Source organism: Pararge aegeria, chromosome 12 (assembly GCF_905163445.1).
Source record: "Pararge aegeria chromosome 12, ilParAegt1.1, whole genome shotgun sequence".
NCBI lineage: Eukaryota > Metazoa > Arthropoda > Insecta > Lepidoptera > Nymphalidae > Pararge > Pararge aegeria.
In genome coordinates this window covers 2,006,741-2,024,658 of record NC_053191.1, presented here as the reverse complement: position 1 = coordinate 2,024,658, position 17,918 = coordinate 2,006,741, and the positions used below count along the sequence as shown (strand labels likewise).

Sequence of the window (17,918 nt, the reverse complement as noted above, 5' to 3'; positions counted from 1 at the left end):
ATCCTTTGTTGATTTATGTTATCTGTATGCAAATTTTGTTGAGATCTGTTTCTAATGTTATCCCCGTAAAACCTGCCCCCGGTTGCCCTTCTGGGATAAGGGGTTAGATTTATCTGGTGGGAGAGTCTTCGGGCGTGTCTAGACCCCCACCGATACCCCACCGATAAAGACGTGCCGTTAAGCGATTAAGCGTTCCGGTACGGTGTCGTGTAGACGATTAGAGAATATGGATTCAATGTATTTCTACTCCCTAACAGCTTAGCCCGCTGCCCTCTTAAACTGCATCCACGCTTACCACCAGCTAAGATTGCAGTCAAGGGCTTATTTAAAAAAAAAAACGTAAAAAATCCTATCTCCGTCTCTCTCAAGTTGCTAGCAAATAGCAAACAAACAAATAAATATATAAATAGAGATAAATTTTTAACCTTTCCTAGAAGAGGCCTACTCTAAGAATGAGCCGGGTTTTGACCGCAGTCCAACACGCTGGCCTATTGTAGATTGGTAGGCTTAACATGCCCTTGAGAACGCTATGTATCTCTCAGGCGTACAGGTTTCCTTATCTTTTCCGTCACTGTTAAAGCAAGCGATGTTTGTATGCGAAATTTAAAATGCGAATGTTACATTAGCGGCCTAAATAGCAGCTACTAAATTAAAGTATTGTTCGTCCAGATCGCTCGTGGTCTGGCTCCGGAGTGCAAGTGGCGGCGGCGACGGGTCAACCCTTACTGGCGCCGGCACCGATGCAGCCCTTCATGCCGTACCCGCACCCGCACCCCGGACACCCTGCGCCACAACCCGCCATCCAGTACCAGCACATGGTAAGTAATCTGTAAAATTCCAAGTAATTTAGGACCTTATTGCGATGGCCTTTAAGTACATAGTTGTACAAATATCGACGTGAAATGAAGGCAAACCTCTGTCTTCAAATTTGCGACCAATTATAGGACTCAAAACCACGCTGGCTCCCTCTAGAACAAAATCCAAAAAAACCAATCGGTTTTCGGGGTCATTTATTATCATTTGATAATAAATCTTATCCGATATCTTCAGTTCGGGGATTAAATATGTTCTATCCTTTTCTTAATGTGTCCTGTCGATAAGGATGGCTCTACTAGTTATTATTATTTACATGAATATCCTACCCTCTGCCTAAGAAAAATCTGTGCTACAGAGTATGTGTCCTTCCTGATGTTACAAAGACTGCTTGTTTATTTTTAATCTAGATTTCAACAAATCTACACATTATAACAGTAAAAAAAGTAAAGTACCAAATATTTAAGTATGTATGTGTATATGAGTGTGCAAGTGTGTGTGTGTATTGGATCAATGATACGTATCATTTTAGGCGTAAATAGAAATGCCACCACGGTTAATATCAGGATGCCATGCACGGTTAATATCAGGTAAATTTATATTTTTATTTGTGAAATCTTTTTAATTTTATGTATTTCTTAACTTATTCCTTATTGCAAAAAGCAAATGAAAATACTACAAACGCTTTGTTTTTAGGTGCGAATGTACCACCATGGCGGTGGCATGGGCGGGGTCGGTGGGATGGGCGTCGGCGTTGGCGGTGGCGTGGGCGTGGGAGGCGGAGTGGGCGTTGGCGTGGGGAGCGGTGTGGGCGAGTACGCGCCGCCCGCGCAGTCCCCCGCCGCGCCCTCACCCGCACTGTACCCACCACCCTCGCCCGCGCACACGCCGCACCCGCACCCCCATCAGCACCCGCTCCCGCACCATCACTACCAGCAACCACCTTTTCAGGTGTGTAACAAAACTTATGATATTGCATAAAAGTACTTTTATCATTTCAGTCGTCTCATCATTAACGTCAACTGACTAAGTTTTTCGCTATGCCGCTCCATAAGCACTAGTGAGTCTGAGCGAGTCTGTTTTGACATTTTTATCAAAGGGGTCAGGTGCATAAAAGGTGATAAAGGATGACAGTTGCTATCCCTACGACCTATCATTTTCATCAAAAACGGTTGACAACTTACGATACAAGTTGCACAATACAATACAAAGTAGGATTTACTTATTTATTTGTTCCAAACGCTTGAAGATCCAGTACGAACCGTTAGTTGTTTTTTTGTCACAGTTGGATGTCACAAATATACTTTTCTCAAAGCTCGAACCTTTTACACATTATCTGCGAAGTAATTTCTCAAAAAATATTACGCTGATATTATCTTTTAAAAGAAAGCCTTAAATATGCCTCAAGGTGACATCGCATTTAAAGTAGTGCATAAACAAGTGTTTTTGTATGTACAGGTGCTGTGCCCACTGATGGGCCCCGGCGGTGCTCACCACCACCACCACCACCCACACGTGGCGTACCTCAACCACGCGCCGCCCACTGCCAGCCCGCCACACCACCCACATCCCGTACAGGTCAGTAGCTTCTAGTTGTATTCCAATTTTTATGCAGTCCAATTCATTAGAAGAATCATGGTCGTCGAACTACTCTATTTACAGCACCGGTGAAATGTTACCTTATATTTAATTGTGTTGGATATTTTATGAGAAGTGAGGAGAGGTGATTAACAGAGCATGTCTGACAACATGCTGATGTTGGCTTGGGGGTCCGGCGTTGGCCTAGAATAAGGTGGCCAGCTCTTGAAACGAACTTCTCTGCCTCGAAGCTTCTGCTGATATGCTGTGTGATGAAGCTCACGACGCCTTGTCGATGATATTTCACACGTTTTAAGAAGAACTAAATTAATTTTATAAAATTATAAAGAAAGATTCACTTAACAATTATTCATTGTAAAGACAACATCTCCTGAGGATGCTTAGGTGTCAGAGCGCGGAGAGTACATTGCTGGAGATCTTTTTGGTGTGGACTATAAAGATACACCATACAGATTCCCCTGCTTTTCACATTTTGTATCAAATAGACGATTGGGCTTATTTAAGGTTTAAACTTTCAACCGTCTCGTTATTCTGTGGTTAGCATGCTCGACTGCAAATAACAATGCCCATTCGAATAAATTCTTAGTACCAGCCCAGTGGCATTTTAGAAATAGGCTGTGATTCACCCCCGTGCTTCGGATAGTACGTACGCTGTCGGTCTTGCTCCTGACGAGACGAATATGAGAATGAGGCATGAGAGACACTAGTATATCTTCCGCGTTGTTGGACAATTATTCTGGAGATTGACAAACGTGGCGGAAATCGGTTTGGAATACTGTTTGTATATCTTGTTATCTCTTGCAGCAAGTGCTGTTGCCACCGCAACACGGAGCGGGTGGCGCCAGCACGCCGGGCGTCCACTCCTCGCACCCCTAACCCGCGCGTCGCCTCCGCGCCTTCCGCCGATACTGAGCCGCGCGCCGCCAAGCGTCCCACACCCTGCATTTAGAATACACGTGCGTTGGGCGACAACAACACCCACACGGATATTATTAACATTTTGTATGCAAGTAACGTGAACTTGTTCCGTAGACTTTAGAATGTTGTGTAACGTCGGACACTGTGTTACGTTGAAGACTACCCGCGTTTTCTTCGGAAAAAGTAAATTATGAATAGTTTTTAAAGTGCAATAATCGATATTTCTTTCCAGACTGTAATCTACCCTCAATTAAAACGTAAAATATTGGAATGCTTATTTTGAAGAAACGAGTTATAACATTTTAATTTTGTCTGAAAAATCGATAACCGTGTACCCTTGGAAAAATTACCTTACCAAATTTGAAATATTGAAAAATAAAAGAGAGCACAGACCCCTAGTTTAATTTGAATGGACGATCTCTCGTAACTCTGGTGTAAGTTTGGTAGAGAGCTTACACAAGGGATCTATTAGTCAAACTACCCTCAATTAAGGGATTCCAAGACAAACCTCGTTTTTAATAATCTAAAGTTAATTTATTTGGTATGATATAATAACATTACGAAATAAAAATCAACACATCAATGTTAGTTTATCGATTTAAATACATTAGAGTAATCATTTAACTTGTTTCTCCGCAAATATATTTACCTTCCTACATTGTGAACTAAAACGAATAATGAAAACTAACATTCGATATCATAATCTATACTATGAAGTTACACAGCTTGCATGCAAATACACAGTGAAGTTACCACCAAACCATCCTGAAATTGTCAATACGGCAATTGGTGGAACCTACCTGACAGAATACAAAAATTAAAAACAAAGAAGCCAATAAATATGTATACATACAACACGTTTTATTTGAGGGTAGTGTCCTATTATTATATAATTGTGTTTTTCACATAGGTAGTCCCTTATGGCAAAATATACAAGTGCTAAATTCCTGCAACCAGTTTTACCAAACCAAGATAGCGAGATCATTTTATCAAGCAACTTGATTAAAATGAGACGAAAAGTATCCAATGCACATAAATAGTTTTGAAACCTATAGGTCTTACACATAGATGTGGCATAACAGTTCAATAATTTTTGAAGTGTTTTGTCATAATTTAAGTGACATCACCTTTAAAATGACAGGAAGTGAAATAGCACTGCTTGATTTTGCTGTTATGCTGACCCTTAAAGTCCCTAAATGTTTTGAGAATTCTTAAATGAGGATTGAATACTTTTTAAACTATGTCTAAGATCCTCTTGATTCCGTCGATTATTTTTGATTCTATGTCACCTCGAGTATATCCCAATCACCTCACCTTTGTGATTTGTCACGATATTTATAGAACCAAATTCTATGAAATGTAACCTAAACTAAGGTCATCAAAGAGCAATAATTAATTTAAGGAAACTGTGACACACAGATACTAACTGTAGTTTTGCCTCCCACGCAAATAACTTTCAAAGTTTGTTTACCATAATTAAATATATGTTTCAGTTGACCGCAGTGTATATTTGATTTATATTTCGATATTCGAAAATATGAATAGGAACCAATCAAAATAAAATACTAATCATCTTCGAAAAAAAGATTGTCATGTTGTGTTACATACCTATTATGAAAATGTAACAAAAAGTACTTTGTTTGTGAAAAACACAATACATATTTTAAGAAGAATTATTTTAACTTTAACCAAAAAAATAATAGGATTCTAATTTTCTTGCGGTTACTTGAAAAACGTTAGAAACTCGTGATAAAAAATTGTCTCTTTAAATGTCATAATTTGTCTTCACTTCAAAATATTCTAAATGCAGCCAAAGACGACGCAACAGTAACATTCTAGGTGTTTTTCAAATGTACATATATATATAGGTAGAGCTAATATATTGAAATCCTTCATAGTATATAATAATCCAAAATCTAAACAATATATTAAAGACCCCGAGTATTAAAGTTAACAAACGTAAAAGCGTCGTTACGTGAAATTTCGTCTGAATTGTCAAAACATGACGATTGGTCTTCCATACAATTGGCAAATAAGAAAGGTGAACATTTACGCCTGTGACGTCTTTTTACATTTAAACGTACTAAGGGAACAAATAACAGATAGCGTTTCTGTATATATGATGTAGCTTATAGATTCAGTTATTGATAAAAGCTACTTCATAAATTCTGTCATAAGTTAATATGTTTATAAAAAAAAATCATAAATTTTTAATGACTTAAAACGCTAACTCTGATGACTAGTTTCCTTTTCACAAAAAGTAACTAAACAATTGAATCTAATAAAGCAGTGAACCTGTGTTATCATATGAGTTTATATATAAAATAATGTAATCACTTATATTGGAATCAATTTTTGCCGGCCATCGAAATCCAGTCATATTATAATTTGACTTATTTTTATTTCTACGCCAAAGTTCTTTAGGCTCTAATCTATAGAGCGTACCTCAACATCAAAGTAATTGTTCTTAAATCGCGAGCAAAGTTGAAGTACACTCTATAGATCTCTGTATTAGTTTTTTTTTTTTGTTATTCAGTTTATGACAATATATGCTATTTTGAGCTGTATTGGTTATTGATTTCTTTTTGTCTCGAGAATACTCATCAGTAATAAATGTATAACTATATATCATGATGGAATTTTTTTTTTTTTAATGTTTTGCTTTAACGTAATAGTAGGTTTTATTTGAAAGCCGGCATAAAAATAGACCAAGAGGTATTGACTGCATCTACTAATGAAGTTCGTATTATAAAGATACGTGTATAAAAAAGAAAAAAAACAACGTTATATGTTAATGTATTAGCTCTGTCTTATGAAAACACACTTGAAATGTGAACGAAATTAAATTGCATTACCGTAGCGTGTACGTATAATGCAAGTTATTGGTGGATTTTAAATCCGAATATTTTCTTTGAACGAAATAAGGCTGGCAACACTGAGATGTTTATATTCATGCGATTTAATCTGGCGCCATGGATAAAAAGTGCAGAAGGTTCGCGTAGGTCAGGAGCTAATTCTGTAAATTGTTTGAAAACCCACCATCGCAACCTCTCACACAAAACTGACACGTTGACAGCGATGATAACCTGTCAACATGGCACTTTGTGTTGACCGATCGCGAGGCCGTCAAACTGTAGCAACTGTCTTAAAAAAATTATAGAACTTTGGGTAGCACTTTTTAGGTTTTCTTGGTGCGTAGTGTATTTTACTGTTTTTTAATTTATTTATTTTATTTGACATGTGCAAATGTCGTATAAAAATCTATATGTTTTATTGGGTGTCCCATTCAATTTAATTTTTCTCATTGGCACATCGGTATTGATAAGCATTTGCATTCTGCCAAGTGAAAAAAAAAAATAAAATACACGGAATCTTACATTACCATTTTAAAAACGCTTTTAATAAATATTAGTGTTGCCAGCGTGAGTTTTTGTTTATTACCAGTGTAAAAAGTCGGTTTTAAGAGCGGCGGCGAATGATGCGTTATGTAAGCATATTTGTGTGAATGGTGTGAAGTCTGCGAGATACTATGTCTGTTTGTCTGTCCTCGACTCCAACGAAAGACACTGTCAAGGACGGACTTGTATTATAGGTAGATAATTTTTTTCCTCGGGCTGGCGGGATTGGTAGATCTACGTTATGGTACACAGGTTTCACCTAGTTTCAAACAGTTTCTTAATAAACATTAACCTAAATTTGAAAAAAAAAACAAAAAATTGTTATACAAAGTAAAATAGCCAAATGCGAAATATACAAAAAAGGGCTTATAAAAGTATTATCATCCATTTTACAAAAAGTGATGGCAGTATTTTTATTACTGTTTATAAGTAAAGTCGAATTGACGTTATTGTTTTGCTAATAAAAATATTAGGAAGAAATAGAGAATATAACATGATATACAAAAGAAAAGATAACTATATTTTGCATATTATCATGGTTTAAAAATAATAATGAAGCTGCAAAAATATAATTTATCTTCTAATATGACTTCAAAAATGAAGGATGTTCTGAATTGGACGTGTGTTGTCTCCGACGTGATGTGCGAATTCCGTCAGCCGTCTTGTTTCCTGAAACGTTACCTAAACGGTTACGTTTGTATTTATTTAGCGATACATTTAGAGTTAAAAAGTTTCCCGCGCGAACTGTCGCGAGAACGGTCAATTATGCACTGTCAAGTGATGTCACGGTTTATTGTTATCTGTGGACTTATGTTTATCAACTGTTTTTTTTTTTATTTTGTCTTTTCTCTGATTCAGTGTTTGTAGTTTAACTGAGAAGTTGGGCTGAAAAGTGGTAGTTTTGTTTCTATCACCAGATTTTCACTTTAGATATTATTCATCGTTTAACTGAAAAAAAAAATTTTTTTTTAAAGTTAACCCTTAAATGTCTATTTGTAATCTGCATCTACATATATGCGATAATGTGTTGCCTGTAACACTCAGTTAAACTGTAAACAATAAAGGTCCCTATTATTTTAACGAAACAATAGGCCGATTTAAAGTAACATAGGTACTCGATTAATAGCACTATAAATATATAATAATAATATATTTATTACATATTTATTTCTACTCATACTGCCTTCGCGAAGTGCAACTGCATTTCTGAGGGGATGTCTACGCGGTTAGTGCAAGTAGAATTGACAATAAAAAATATTGTTAGATATAGGGTACGCGCGGAAGTGCTTACGCACTGTTTCCGATCCGAATACGGTAAATTACGCTGAGAATAGCCTTAGTATGTGTATGAGTGGTTGTGTTCAAAATCTGAGTTACTTTTAGTCCGAAATTCAGTTCGTGTTTTCTCGGATTCAGTTCGAAGATAGTGCGCAAGGTGCTTAAATCGGGAATCATTAGACCCTGACGGGGAATATGAGTCATAGTGTAAATACGTCATGTGCCAGTTAACCGCACTGCGACCAGTCGTTCGGTTGACGCAAGCAACAAAATGTATGTAAAACTTTTTTACATTAGCACATTGCGTTTAGTTTGCGGCTTGTTTCATCCGGTCGATGCGGTTACGATTCGGGCTACGTGGAATTGGATTCGCCACAAGTTCGACTGCATACTGGGGGAAAAGATAGGCCAGTTTTCCACAGTACGGTTAAAAGCACTATCAATATGGCCCTAAGCTGTTCTTACATTACGCCTGTCCCAAATACAGTCAGTGAATTAAAGGCAGTAGGCAAGAATGCGAATGAAGCATCAACGCATCTGTCGTGAAGAAGATGACGTCGTCATGCACGCATTGCATTTATCCTGCAGACGTCGTTCGTTGCTTGGGACGCGTGACGCAATGTAAAATCAGCATTAAAGCATTGCAGAACGGCTCAGTACGCCATTTATAGGTCATGGCAACTACAATTACATAAAATAAATGTTTAGGTACCTAATATAGGTCGTTCGAATTTTCATCGCAAGCTTGATTTTAATGGAATTTTTGTGCCCGGTTCCCTAATCAGAAAGTGTAATACTAGTGTGATAGGTAATATAACATTTGTAACGGCTATGTTTATGGTTATATATAACGCAACATGTTTAAATCGTTCTAGTAAAATGTCTTCAAAGCGCAGAAAGAAATGTAGGGAAGCTATTTTAAAGAGACTTCCATACTCTCGCGTTGCTTATGTCCTATCTACTCTGCATCTTTCCGTTTGTGAGTTGAGTGTGCGGTTATGTTAAACGACTCAAGAAAGTTTAGGACAAGATATATTTTATTTTTAGTTTAGTTCAGTGGCCTTCAAAAATACTGCTTTGGGCTAACCAAAAAAGTTACAAATAGCTAGCTTTAATGTTATGTTTTGCTTACACAGTGCGAGTTAATCTGCTCAGACATTAAGCCTACTCATATTTGTCTCGAATCATGTTATTATGTTCAGTAGCTTGAAGAAACACGTGATTTAACAGAAAACAAATAACAAATCTGGAGTCTGGAGTAACATCCAGCAGAGGAATATCTATCAATCACATTTCATTATTATTATCATATATCACATATTGAATTTTTATTGTCTTTCACTGTTCGATCTTTATATAATATTATATAGATACATTATATAATATTATGTTTAACTGTTTTATGGCAGCTACACATCGTTGCGTAACCATCTGAGTCGAGAGTGACTTCTGTCGTGCGTGTATCTTAATTTGTGGAACTACGTTGTATTGCTGTCAAATAATTCAAAGGTCACATTTAACTTATTTTATAATTGATGTGCACGAAATAATACATCGAATAATGAATCATTTGAATATATCTCAAAACAATAGAATATAACTAATTTACGATTGGTTTAACTTTCTGCTGTCAGATCAATCTACTCGCAGTGTGTAACCAAGACATTAGGAACCGGGCATCAAAGACAACACCGGGATAAGTAAACGAATCATTTTTTTTCCGATGCGTATACATTTTGCACATACTAATCATATAATCGGTTTAATATATTCTTTGTTTATGAAGAGATTATAGTATATCTAATATATAACCAAGATTAAATATAATGGTGACTAAACCTCACCCTTTACGCGTTCCGTGTACTATTTTCTATGTGACTTTTCTTATTTCTTGGGTGGCAGTTAGTGACGTTACACAGATTTAAGTATCGATAAAGACTTATACGATGCAAAGTCTACGATCTCACCTTATGATACAAGTTATTGATCTCTTAACCGGGAGAATCTAACTACCGAAGTCTTCCGCAAGACCAGATAAGACTGAGCTCATTTAGAAATTGAAAAAGCCCGGAATACCTAATAACCTGAGAATATAAATTTTATTACCAGGGTGTCTTATCAGACAAGTCTAACTGCTGTTTGCGTTGAATAGAGAATAGTATAATGGAACTTTTAAATTAAGAATACAGGAACCCCCTGATAATTAAGGTGCCCAAAGTACCGCATCCTAGTCGGTTCCGAGTTACGGGGTTGGTAACCTGGTCTGGAGCCAGGCGAGACTGTGCATGTTTGTTTGTTTGTTTGTTTGTTTTTATTAAGGGGGGCTTAGTCCATGACCTCCGCGCGGTGCTCCCTGGGTAGCGCCAAATGTGGACATCACATTCACATTTCTTCCAAATTCGTCTACGGCACGCGCAGAATTACGTCAAATTGTGAGGCTGGCAAAATCGAAACTGTTATCAGACACTTTTATGTATAATTAGAATCCGGTAGAATATCGGTAGGACAGACTGACTTGACGTTTCAAAAATGCTTTTATTATACAAGGCCTTTATTAAATAAATTAATTTGGAATTTTACTTTTTATATTTATTTAATTCATGCATTTAGGCTTACTTAACGCTTACGAATGTCAGACTTGTATTTCAGTTTTAAAGATATAGAAGTAAATCTACAGTAATTAAAAGTCAAATTAAAATGTTAATAATTAAATAAGTCGATGTTATGAAATAATTAAAAGTTAATAAATCTAAAATAATATTAAGTAATAACAAATAGCCAATAAATAAAATAATAGCATAAGTACTTAAAAAATAAAAAAATGGAAAGTCAAATAAATTAAAATATTTTGACCTTGATGGCGTATCCAATGCCAGATTGTCCACTTTTTACCGTTTATGTACTCATTAATTTTATAATAACTTTCTTAATATGTCTTTAATTTATTCTTATATTATCTATCAGTGCAGTTTGTAGGTGGACGATAACTTTTAAACTCTTTTCCTTTCGTTAAAGTTTTAAACACTTGATTGTTCAAGGATGTGTTCAAGCAACATTTGATTTAAGTTAGCGCTAGCATAATAAGATCTTAAAAAAGATCCGGTATACCAGCTTTTTCCCAATTTTTTCTACTATCAAATTAGACATTAAAAAATTCATTGATCCTATCGCAGGCACTTAAGAAGCATTCATAGATTCAAGTTTAAATTATTCCGAGGTGACGGTGATAACTACATTCGTTAATTTAAGCTAGGAGGGTTCCAGCCTAGAGAGCTGTCTTCCCATTATCTCGTCAGTCTTTATAGAAAAAAATACTAGTAACGGGTAGTGATAGCTATCTCGTGGCGCGCATGCTACCTCTAAGAGCCATAAGAGATTACTCCTAACAAAAACATTATTGTTTTTGGGACGTTTGAATAATATACTTATTTCACATTTTTCACTGATTCTCTTTAACTACTCATTTCATGTTTCAAAAAGTTAACATTAACATTTTATAAGTGTCCGATAACAGTCTTAACATTCCTTTATAGAAAGCCACTTAAATCGAGGGATATAGTGCCCTAGTTAAATAACTTATGCCCGGTTCCTATGAATAAAAATAAATTATATATATGAAGAATCCTTTGTTTTATAACGAGCTGCAGTTTAATTTACGAAATATATAATAAATCTACTTGTGGTTATTTTTTTTAAGTACTAGGAAATAACTGCTGTAACTTCATGTATTCGAAAGAAAACGATTCGTTTTTTGGATATAGGAACGGGTGAATACTGTTCATATTCACTACTTGAGATTACAATACTCATTAAAGATTTAACGAATAAGTTGTGATCGTTAAACTCTGTTTATGATTATTATTTTTGAGTCTTTGTTAACGAGAAATTAACGCGTATATTATATAAACTAGATGTTCGTGTATAATAGCGCACTAGTATAAACAATTATTTGATATGATTTGAGGAGATTGACGAAGTATCTATAAACATTTTCCTAAGTCCATGGATAGGCTAAGTTAGTTGTACATATTATGTATATGTATATATTTATATATAAGAAGTATTGAAGGCTCAAGTCCTTTCCCGAAACGGCTTATATTCGTGTATAATTTGTGATCTATATTATATTATAACATTCTAAAAATCACAAAAAAAAATGGGCCTATATGACCCGTACCATGGTGTTCACGTGCTACACGTTGAATATCTTTGCTCGAAGACGTGGTATGGGTCGTGCGTAGATTGTTTTTTTTTCTTTGTTTCTTTTTTTTTATTATTAAATTTTATTATCGCGTGAGTGCGTTCAGCGCGTATGTTTGTTGCTAGAGACGTGAGTGAGAGAAATTCTAAGTGCGTTTGTTCTTTGTTGTGCGCCATACAAATTAATATGAAATATTATATCGATATGATTTCGTGTCCCAGCACTAGTTTGGGGAGAGGTCTTGTGTTATGGTAGAAGTTAAGAGAACGCTATAGATTACTGTATAATTTACGTAGAAATGTTCTCTTATCTTTTTTTTAAAAAAAAAAAAAAGAAACGCGGAGGTGTATTCACCAATTTACCGATTTTGTTACACGTTAGTTGTAACTTAGTATAAAAAAATAATTGACCGCATTTGTTTATAAAAGTTTTGAATATTGATTTACGATATGTGAAGGCGGGGTCACATCGTGGTTGTCTTAACGTGTATGTAGAGTTAACATTCGTATTAGTTACAACTACATGTACTGTATACATGTACTTGCGAGAATATTAAAAATAACTCCTTCTAAATTGTTACTTTCCTTGTGATATTCGTAAAAGTTTGTAACTGTTTTCGCGAGAAATTTTTATACAAATGATTTTTCGATGTGTGGAAAGATCATTTTTAGATTTAATGTACGTACATTTCGGATCGGACGTTTTTTGAAAATATATTTTGTGAGCCCGCCACGATTTGCAACGAATCTGTAACTCCTTTGTTCACGGCTTTTATTTAGAATTTAGTAATGAAACTCAATTGAGGCGCGATCTCACTACACTTTATTTTTAAATTTTAATAGTATGCTTTTGACAGATGTTCACTGATATTGTTCCTAATTTGGTTGTACACATTTCTTTGAATTAAAAGAAATTGACAGGTCTAAAAGAAGAGCCATCTTTTCCGTGGAAAACAAAGCGTAGACGATTGCAAACATTTTAGACTTTTCAAATTAGTGTAAATTAGAATTACATCTAAACTACACTAAATTGACAATGGAATTAGCACCAACGATAATAATAAATTGAATTACCACCAACGGTTTTATAACTTATATGTTAAAGATGTGTCAGTGTTCAATATGAATTCAATTGATGAGTTTTTTAATGCCAAGGTTGCTTGGAAGCATCCGGCTCCGCTTTCAGCTCTCACAAGATAGGAAAAATTAATGTTAAAATGCAAAATGTAAATTGTTGATGTTGGAAAAGAGGAACTGCTGAGTTTCTTGCCGGCTCGGTAGAATCTGCCTTCCGAACCGGTGGTAGAATCACTACTAACAGACAGACTTGACGTTTCAAAAGTGCTTATATTAGGCCTACTTGAAATAAATGAATTTTGAATACTAATAAAATAAATTATGTGACCATCTGTACAAAAGTTTAATTTTCAGTAGGTACTTCTGTAAAATGATGAATGGTGTTTATATATTTGTTTGGGGCTGGCGGCATGCCTGAGTAAGCATCTAATACTTATATTTTTAATAATTAACGGGTGAGATCGCACCAAAGCCAACTCTTAATTTGTGCAGCTCATTATAAATATGTATAATACTGTATATAGTATGGTTCATAAGCATTTTTTTTACTACAATGCAAACCTACAGATGAATTTATAAATTCCTAAAATAATATATATGTTACAGATAGATGCCAAATGTTATATTATATTCATTATGTACGTTAATTTCAAAGTTTTTTTCATGTATCTACGTATATATATATATATATAAGTTTGGCTCTAAGATGAAAATAATATAGATTGAATAAAAAAATATTTGTTAAATAACATTTCGGGTAAACGAAATGTTCTTATGTCTCCAAAAAAGGTTTTGATATATTTTCTTTGTCAAAAATAAAGAAAATAGAAATGTAAAAGATCATGTAATCGTGATTCGATATAATGAGCGGCTACGTAAATGTTTTATCCCCAAACTGTATGTAAAGTAAAGTTGATGATATGAAAAATAATTGATAATATGTATGATAAATGAATGTATCAATTAAAATATATCACGTGCCTTGACCGAAACTTTCGCGATTAATTTAAATATTTTGAGATGTTGGTGCTAATTTCGTTGTACACGGATCAATCAACTTACCGTTAACTAAATTGACAGGTACAAAAGTGCCGCTATCCTTTTCATAATGTTCCTTGTGCAAAATGGTTGCACTAGTTTTCATACCTGTCAAAATAGTTGATAACTGATTTTGAATAAAACCACATAAGCACTAATTTGACCTTTCGTAGGTCGTAATAACATGATAAGGGTATGAGATTATAGATTCTGTATCGAAAGCAACAAACTACCAATTTTTTTTTGTATTTTGATTATACCAACAGTTTAAAAAAATTGGTATACATATTCATAAAGGTAAATTGCTTAGACTATACAAGTTGTATGAAAAAGCTATTACTGATTTTGTAGTTTTAGAATGAATAATTCATGAAACTTGCATGTAAGTAAGTTATGAAAAATAAATGTTTTTGTAATTTTATATAGCAATTATGAAAAATTTATGAAGCCTTTATTGTTTGTATGGAAGAAAAGAGTGCATGTATCCCCAGACAGTTTTTCTATAGCTGTCATTATTGAAGCTACGAATAATTTGGTTGCACGCAAGATACTAAACTAAATTGACAGATGTAATTATAGCGCTGTGTTTTACGCAAGGAACATTGTGAATAAAAAATTGCCCTATTTTTAGACTTGTCAATTTAGTTTCGAAATTTTGTATGTAGCCAAATTAGCAACGCGATGTAACCATTGTACATTTTTACAAAGCGTGACTATAGTACTCTCAAATTATCGTTTGTTCGATTGTTTATAAAATATGATACTCTTATCACGACAATACGACTAAGGGAAATTAAAAAAAAAAATAACGAAAGGGACCGGCGGAAAAAATATAATTTAATCGCGATTTTATGTTATGTACCGTTCATGATACATTATAGTATAGTTTGCCGAGGAACTAAAAAACTAATGCTTTTTTATGTTTTGTACCTGAAAGTGGCAATTATTTGCGAATATAATTATTCCTAGACTGTACAGCGGGCTTTTGCTGTCTTGTCATTTAACAACTCGCTGTTGAAAAAGTACGTAAAGAAAGCGCGAGTCGCTTTAATGTCAAAAACTCTAATAGCAGAAGCCCGCAGAGCCCTTATTTTTGACACGAACCACGCGTGATTATCGTCACTTTGACGTCAAAATTTTTAATTCTCATTTTTTTGTCGTTTATGCCCTTTCCCATGATTTAGTGTGCAATTCCGTCGAAATGCTATTAAAATTGACGTCTAATTTTTTAGGTCTTCTATGAAGACCTTTTAAGTGTGACGTCATATTTTACAGTTTTGTATTAAGCTATTTTGAACATTGACGTCAAAAGATGTAGCCGTGGTATTGTTTTTTTCTATGATAGACTGGGGCGAAGTGATGTAGTGAATTGTAATGTACAGTCGGCTGCACAGCTCTGTAAGGTATCCTTTTAATGATTCTCACAACTTCCGTTGGGCGCATAGAAATCGGATAGGATCGGATCTTCTAGGTTCTCGTACACCTTTCGATCATATCCGACTTTTATCTGACTCTCGGGACGTGAAAACCTTGAAACTCCGACGATTTTGTGGGGCTGAGTTTTTGTTAGACTATTCCTAATGCCTTAATGGATTTGTAGCCCAAAGGGCTTGTGAAGGTATTACTTACCAGCTCGGTCTAAAGCCACCTTTGTGGTATCCCGCTGCTATGCAATTACACTGTCTGTCATCACCTCACTCTGTAAATGGTGGCCATACATGTTAAAATTTGCGCAAACATTTGTAGATGAAATGTTCAACTCCCAGAGGTCTTGGACACGATTGTCGGGTCGGTCATTATTGGCCGCATCTGCCAGGAAATCTGTAGTACTCTAGCAAAAAATATTATTGTCCACCTACGTCTTGGAGAGCAAATGAAGCCGTCACTAGTGATTTTTACTTTTTATAACGTTAATCCTTATAACCTTCATAGGAGCCTCTTAAGTTTATATCATATATTCTCCTCCTCGTACCTCTCAAGTTTGTATTGAATGTTTGTGTATTTTTATTAAATGTAGTATGTATATTTATTTATGTACGTTTAATTTTATATCTTTATATTGTGCAACATCCACTGTCCGTTTGTCTTACGCTTAGGTTGCCTCTAAAAGATCACTTGTGATAAGGCCGCCTTTGCACCCGATCATTATGTACTTTTGTCTTTGTGTTTTTTTGTGTTTTGTTACAATAAAGTAATTCTCTCTATCTATCTAACCTGTGTGGAAGGATAGTCTCCCGGCAGTGGGACATTAAAATACTGATACACATATGCAAAGTTACCTTATAAGAGATGTTCATATCTATTGAGCGATGTCTCACACCCTCTCAACTGTACGTGTTTACTGTTAATTCGAACGTAATAACTTTCTTCAACATTTAAGTTTATGAGTACTTACTAAACTTTCATACCCACTTCACCCATCATAATGAGGGGATGAATAAGCTTCGAGGGTTTCGAACAAGCTGATCTGAGAAAATAACTCCCAAATGATTTGAACAAATGTTTGCGCAATTTATTACACTTGTGGCCACTGTAGGTAGGATGCCACACCGAGCGGCACGATTGTGTAAGACTGATTGAGATTGGCGGTTTTGTATGAAGCGATGTATAAATAATGTATGATATGCTTGGCTTGAGGAACATTATGATTTGAAGTGTGAAGCTTGTTGAGCCACAGTGCCGGGGGCCGCGACGAAGGCACCGTTTTACTACTTTGTCGAATGACACGTACAGCTGTGTCAATATTTTTAAATAAAAAATTATAAAAAAATGTGTTTTGAACACAACACTTACGTCTTTTATTTCCTTCCCTTTACGACAGTTAGGTAAAAGGTGAATCGGTGCAGTATGTAGTAGCTGGACTGCACTTTTTGGGGGCCGAGTTCAAACCCCAGCACGCATCTCCAACTTTTCAAGTTATGTGCGTTTATTAAACGGTGAAGTAAAACATTGTGAGGAAACCTGCATGCCTTTGTGTTATACGTAATGTTCTCAAAGGTGTGTGGAGTCCACCAATCCACACTGGGCCAGCGCGGTGGACTACGGCCTTAACCCCTTCTCATTGTGGGAGGAGACACCTGCCCTGTAATGGGTTGATATGATGACAACAGACGACGACGAAAATTGTGGTCGATAGTTACTTACTTTTAGGATCAAACTGTACGTAGTAACATACAATTTATATTCTAATTTTAATTCAAGAGCTGCACAGCGTGAATGAAGGTTTTTGACGTGCCAATGTCTTATAATTCGATGGAGCCGGCTGCACGCACGAAAAAACATGACGTGTGCGGCGTTACCTCGCTCTGAGGCGTTCCATTCAAGGCTTGAAGTGCAAGCGAGAGCGCGGAACGAGCGACAAAGAGGCACAGTCGGCCTCCGCGTTCGACATCTGTCTCTCTCCTACTTGAGTGAGCGATGCGTCCGCGTGGACAGCTTCTATACAAAATAATACATTTACATGTTTTCGGATGAAGTGAAGTGAATGTGGTGTCAAGTTTATAGCCACGATAATATCTATCAAACAAATAAAATTAAAATTTTCTTTTGAAAAATGCAACCATTCCATCAGTATTTTCTTGCGACGTTGTCACGTTC

The 17,918-nt window shown here is 35.6% G+C and overlaps 1 protein-coding gene across 1 annotated transcript in view; it reads left to right on the top strand.

The window, feature by feature from the left end:
* Positions 1 to 3,396, top strand: part of LOC120627883 (ataxin-2-like protein) — a 44,710-nt gene extending 41,314 nt beyond the window's left edge. The window contains exons 17-20 of the mRNA XM_039895999.1: positions 670 to 818; positions 1,510 to 1,764; positions 2,272 to 2,391; positions 3,217 to 3,396. Coding sequence (XP_039751933.1) covers positions 670 to 818; positions 1,510 to 1,764; positions 2,272 to 2,391; positions 3,217 to 3,288 — 596 coding nt within the window. The 3' untranslated portion in view covers positions 3,289 to 3,396. The remainder of the gene's footprint in view (positions 1 to 669; positions 819 to 1,509; positions 1,765 to 2,271; positions 2,392 to 3,216) is intronic.
* The last annotated feature ends 14,522 nt before the right edge of the window (positions 3,397 to 17,918 follow it).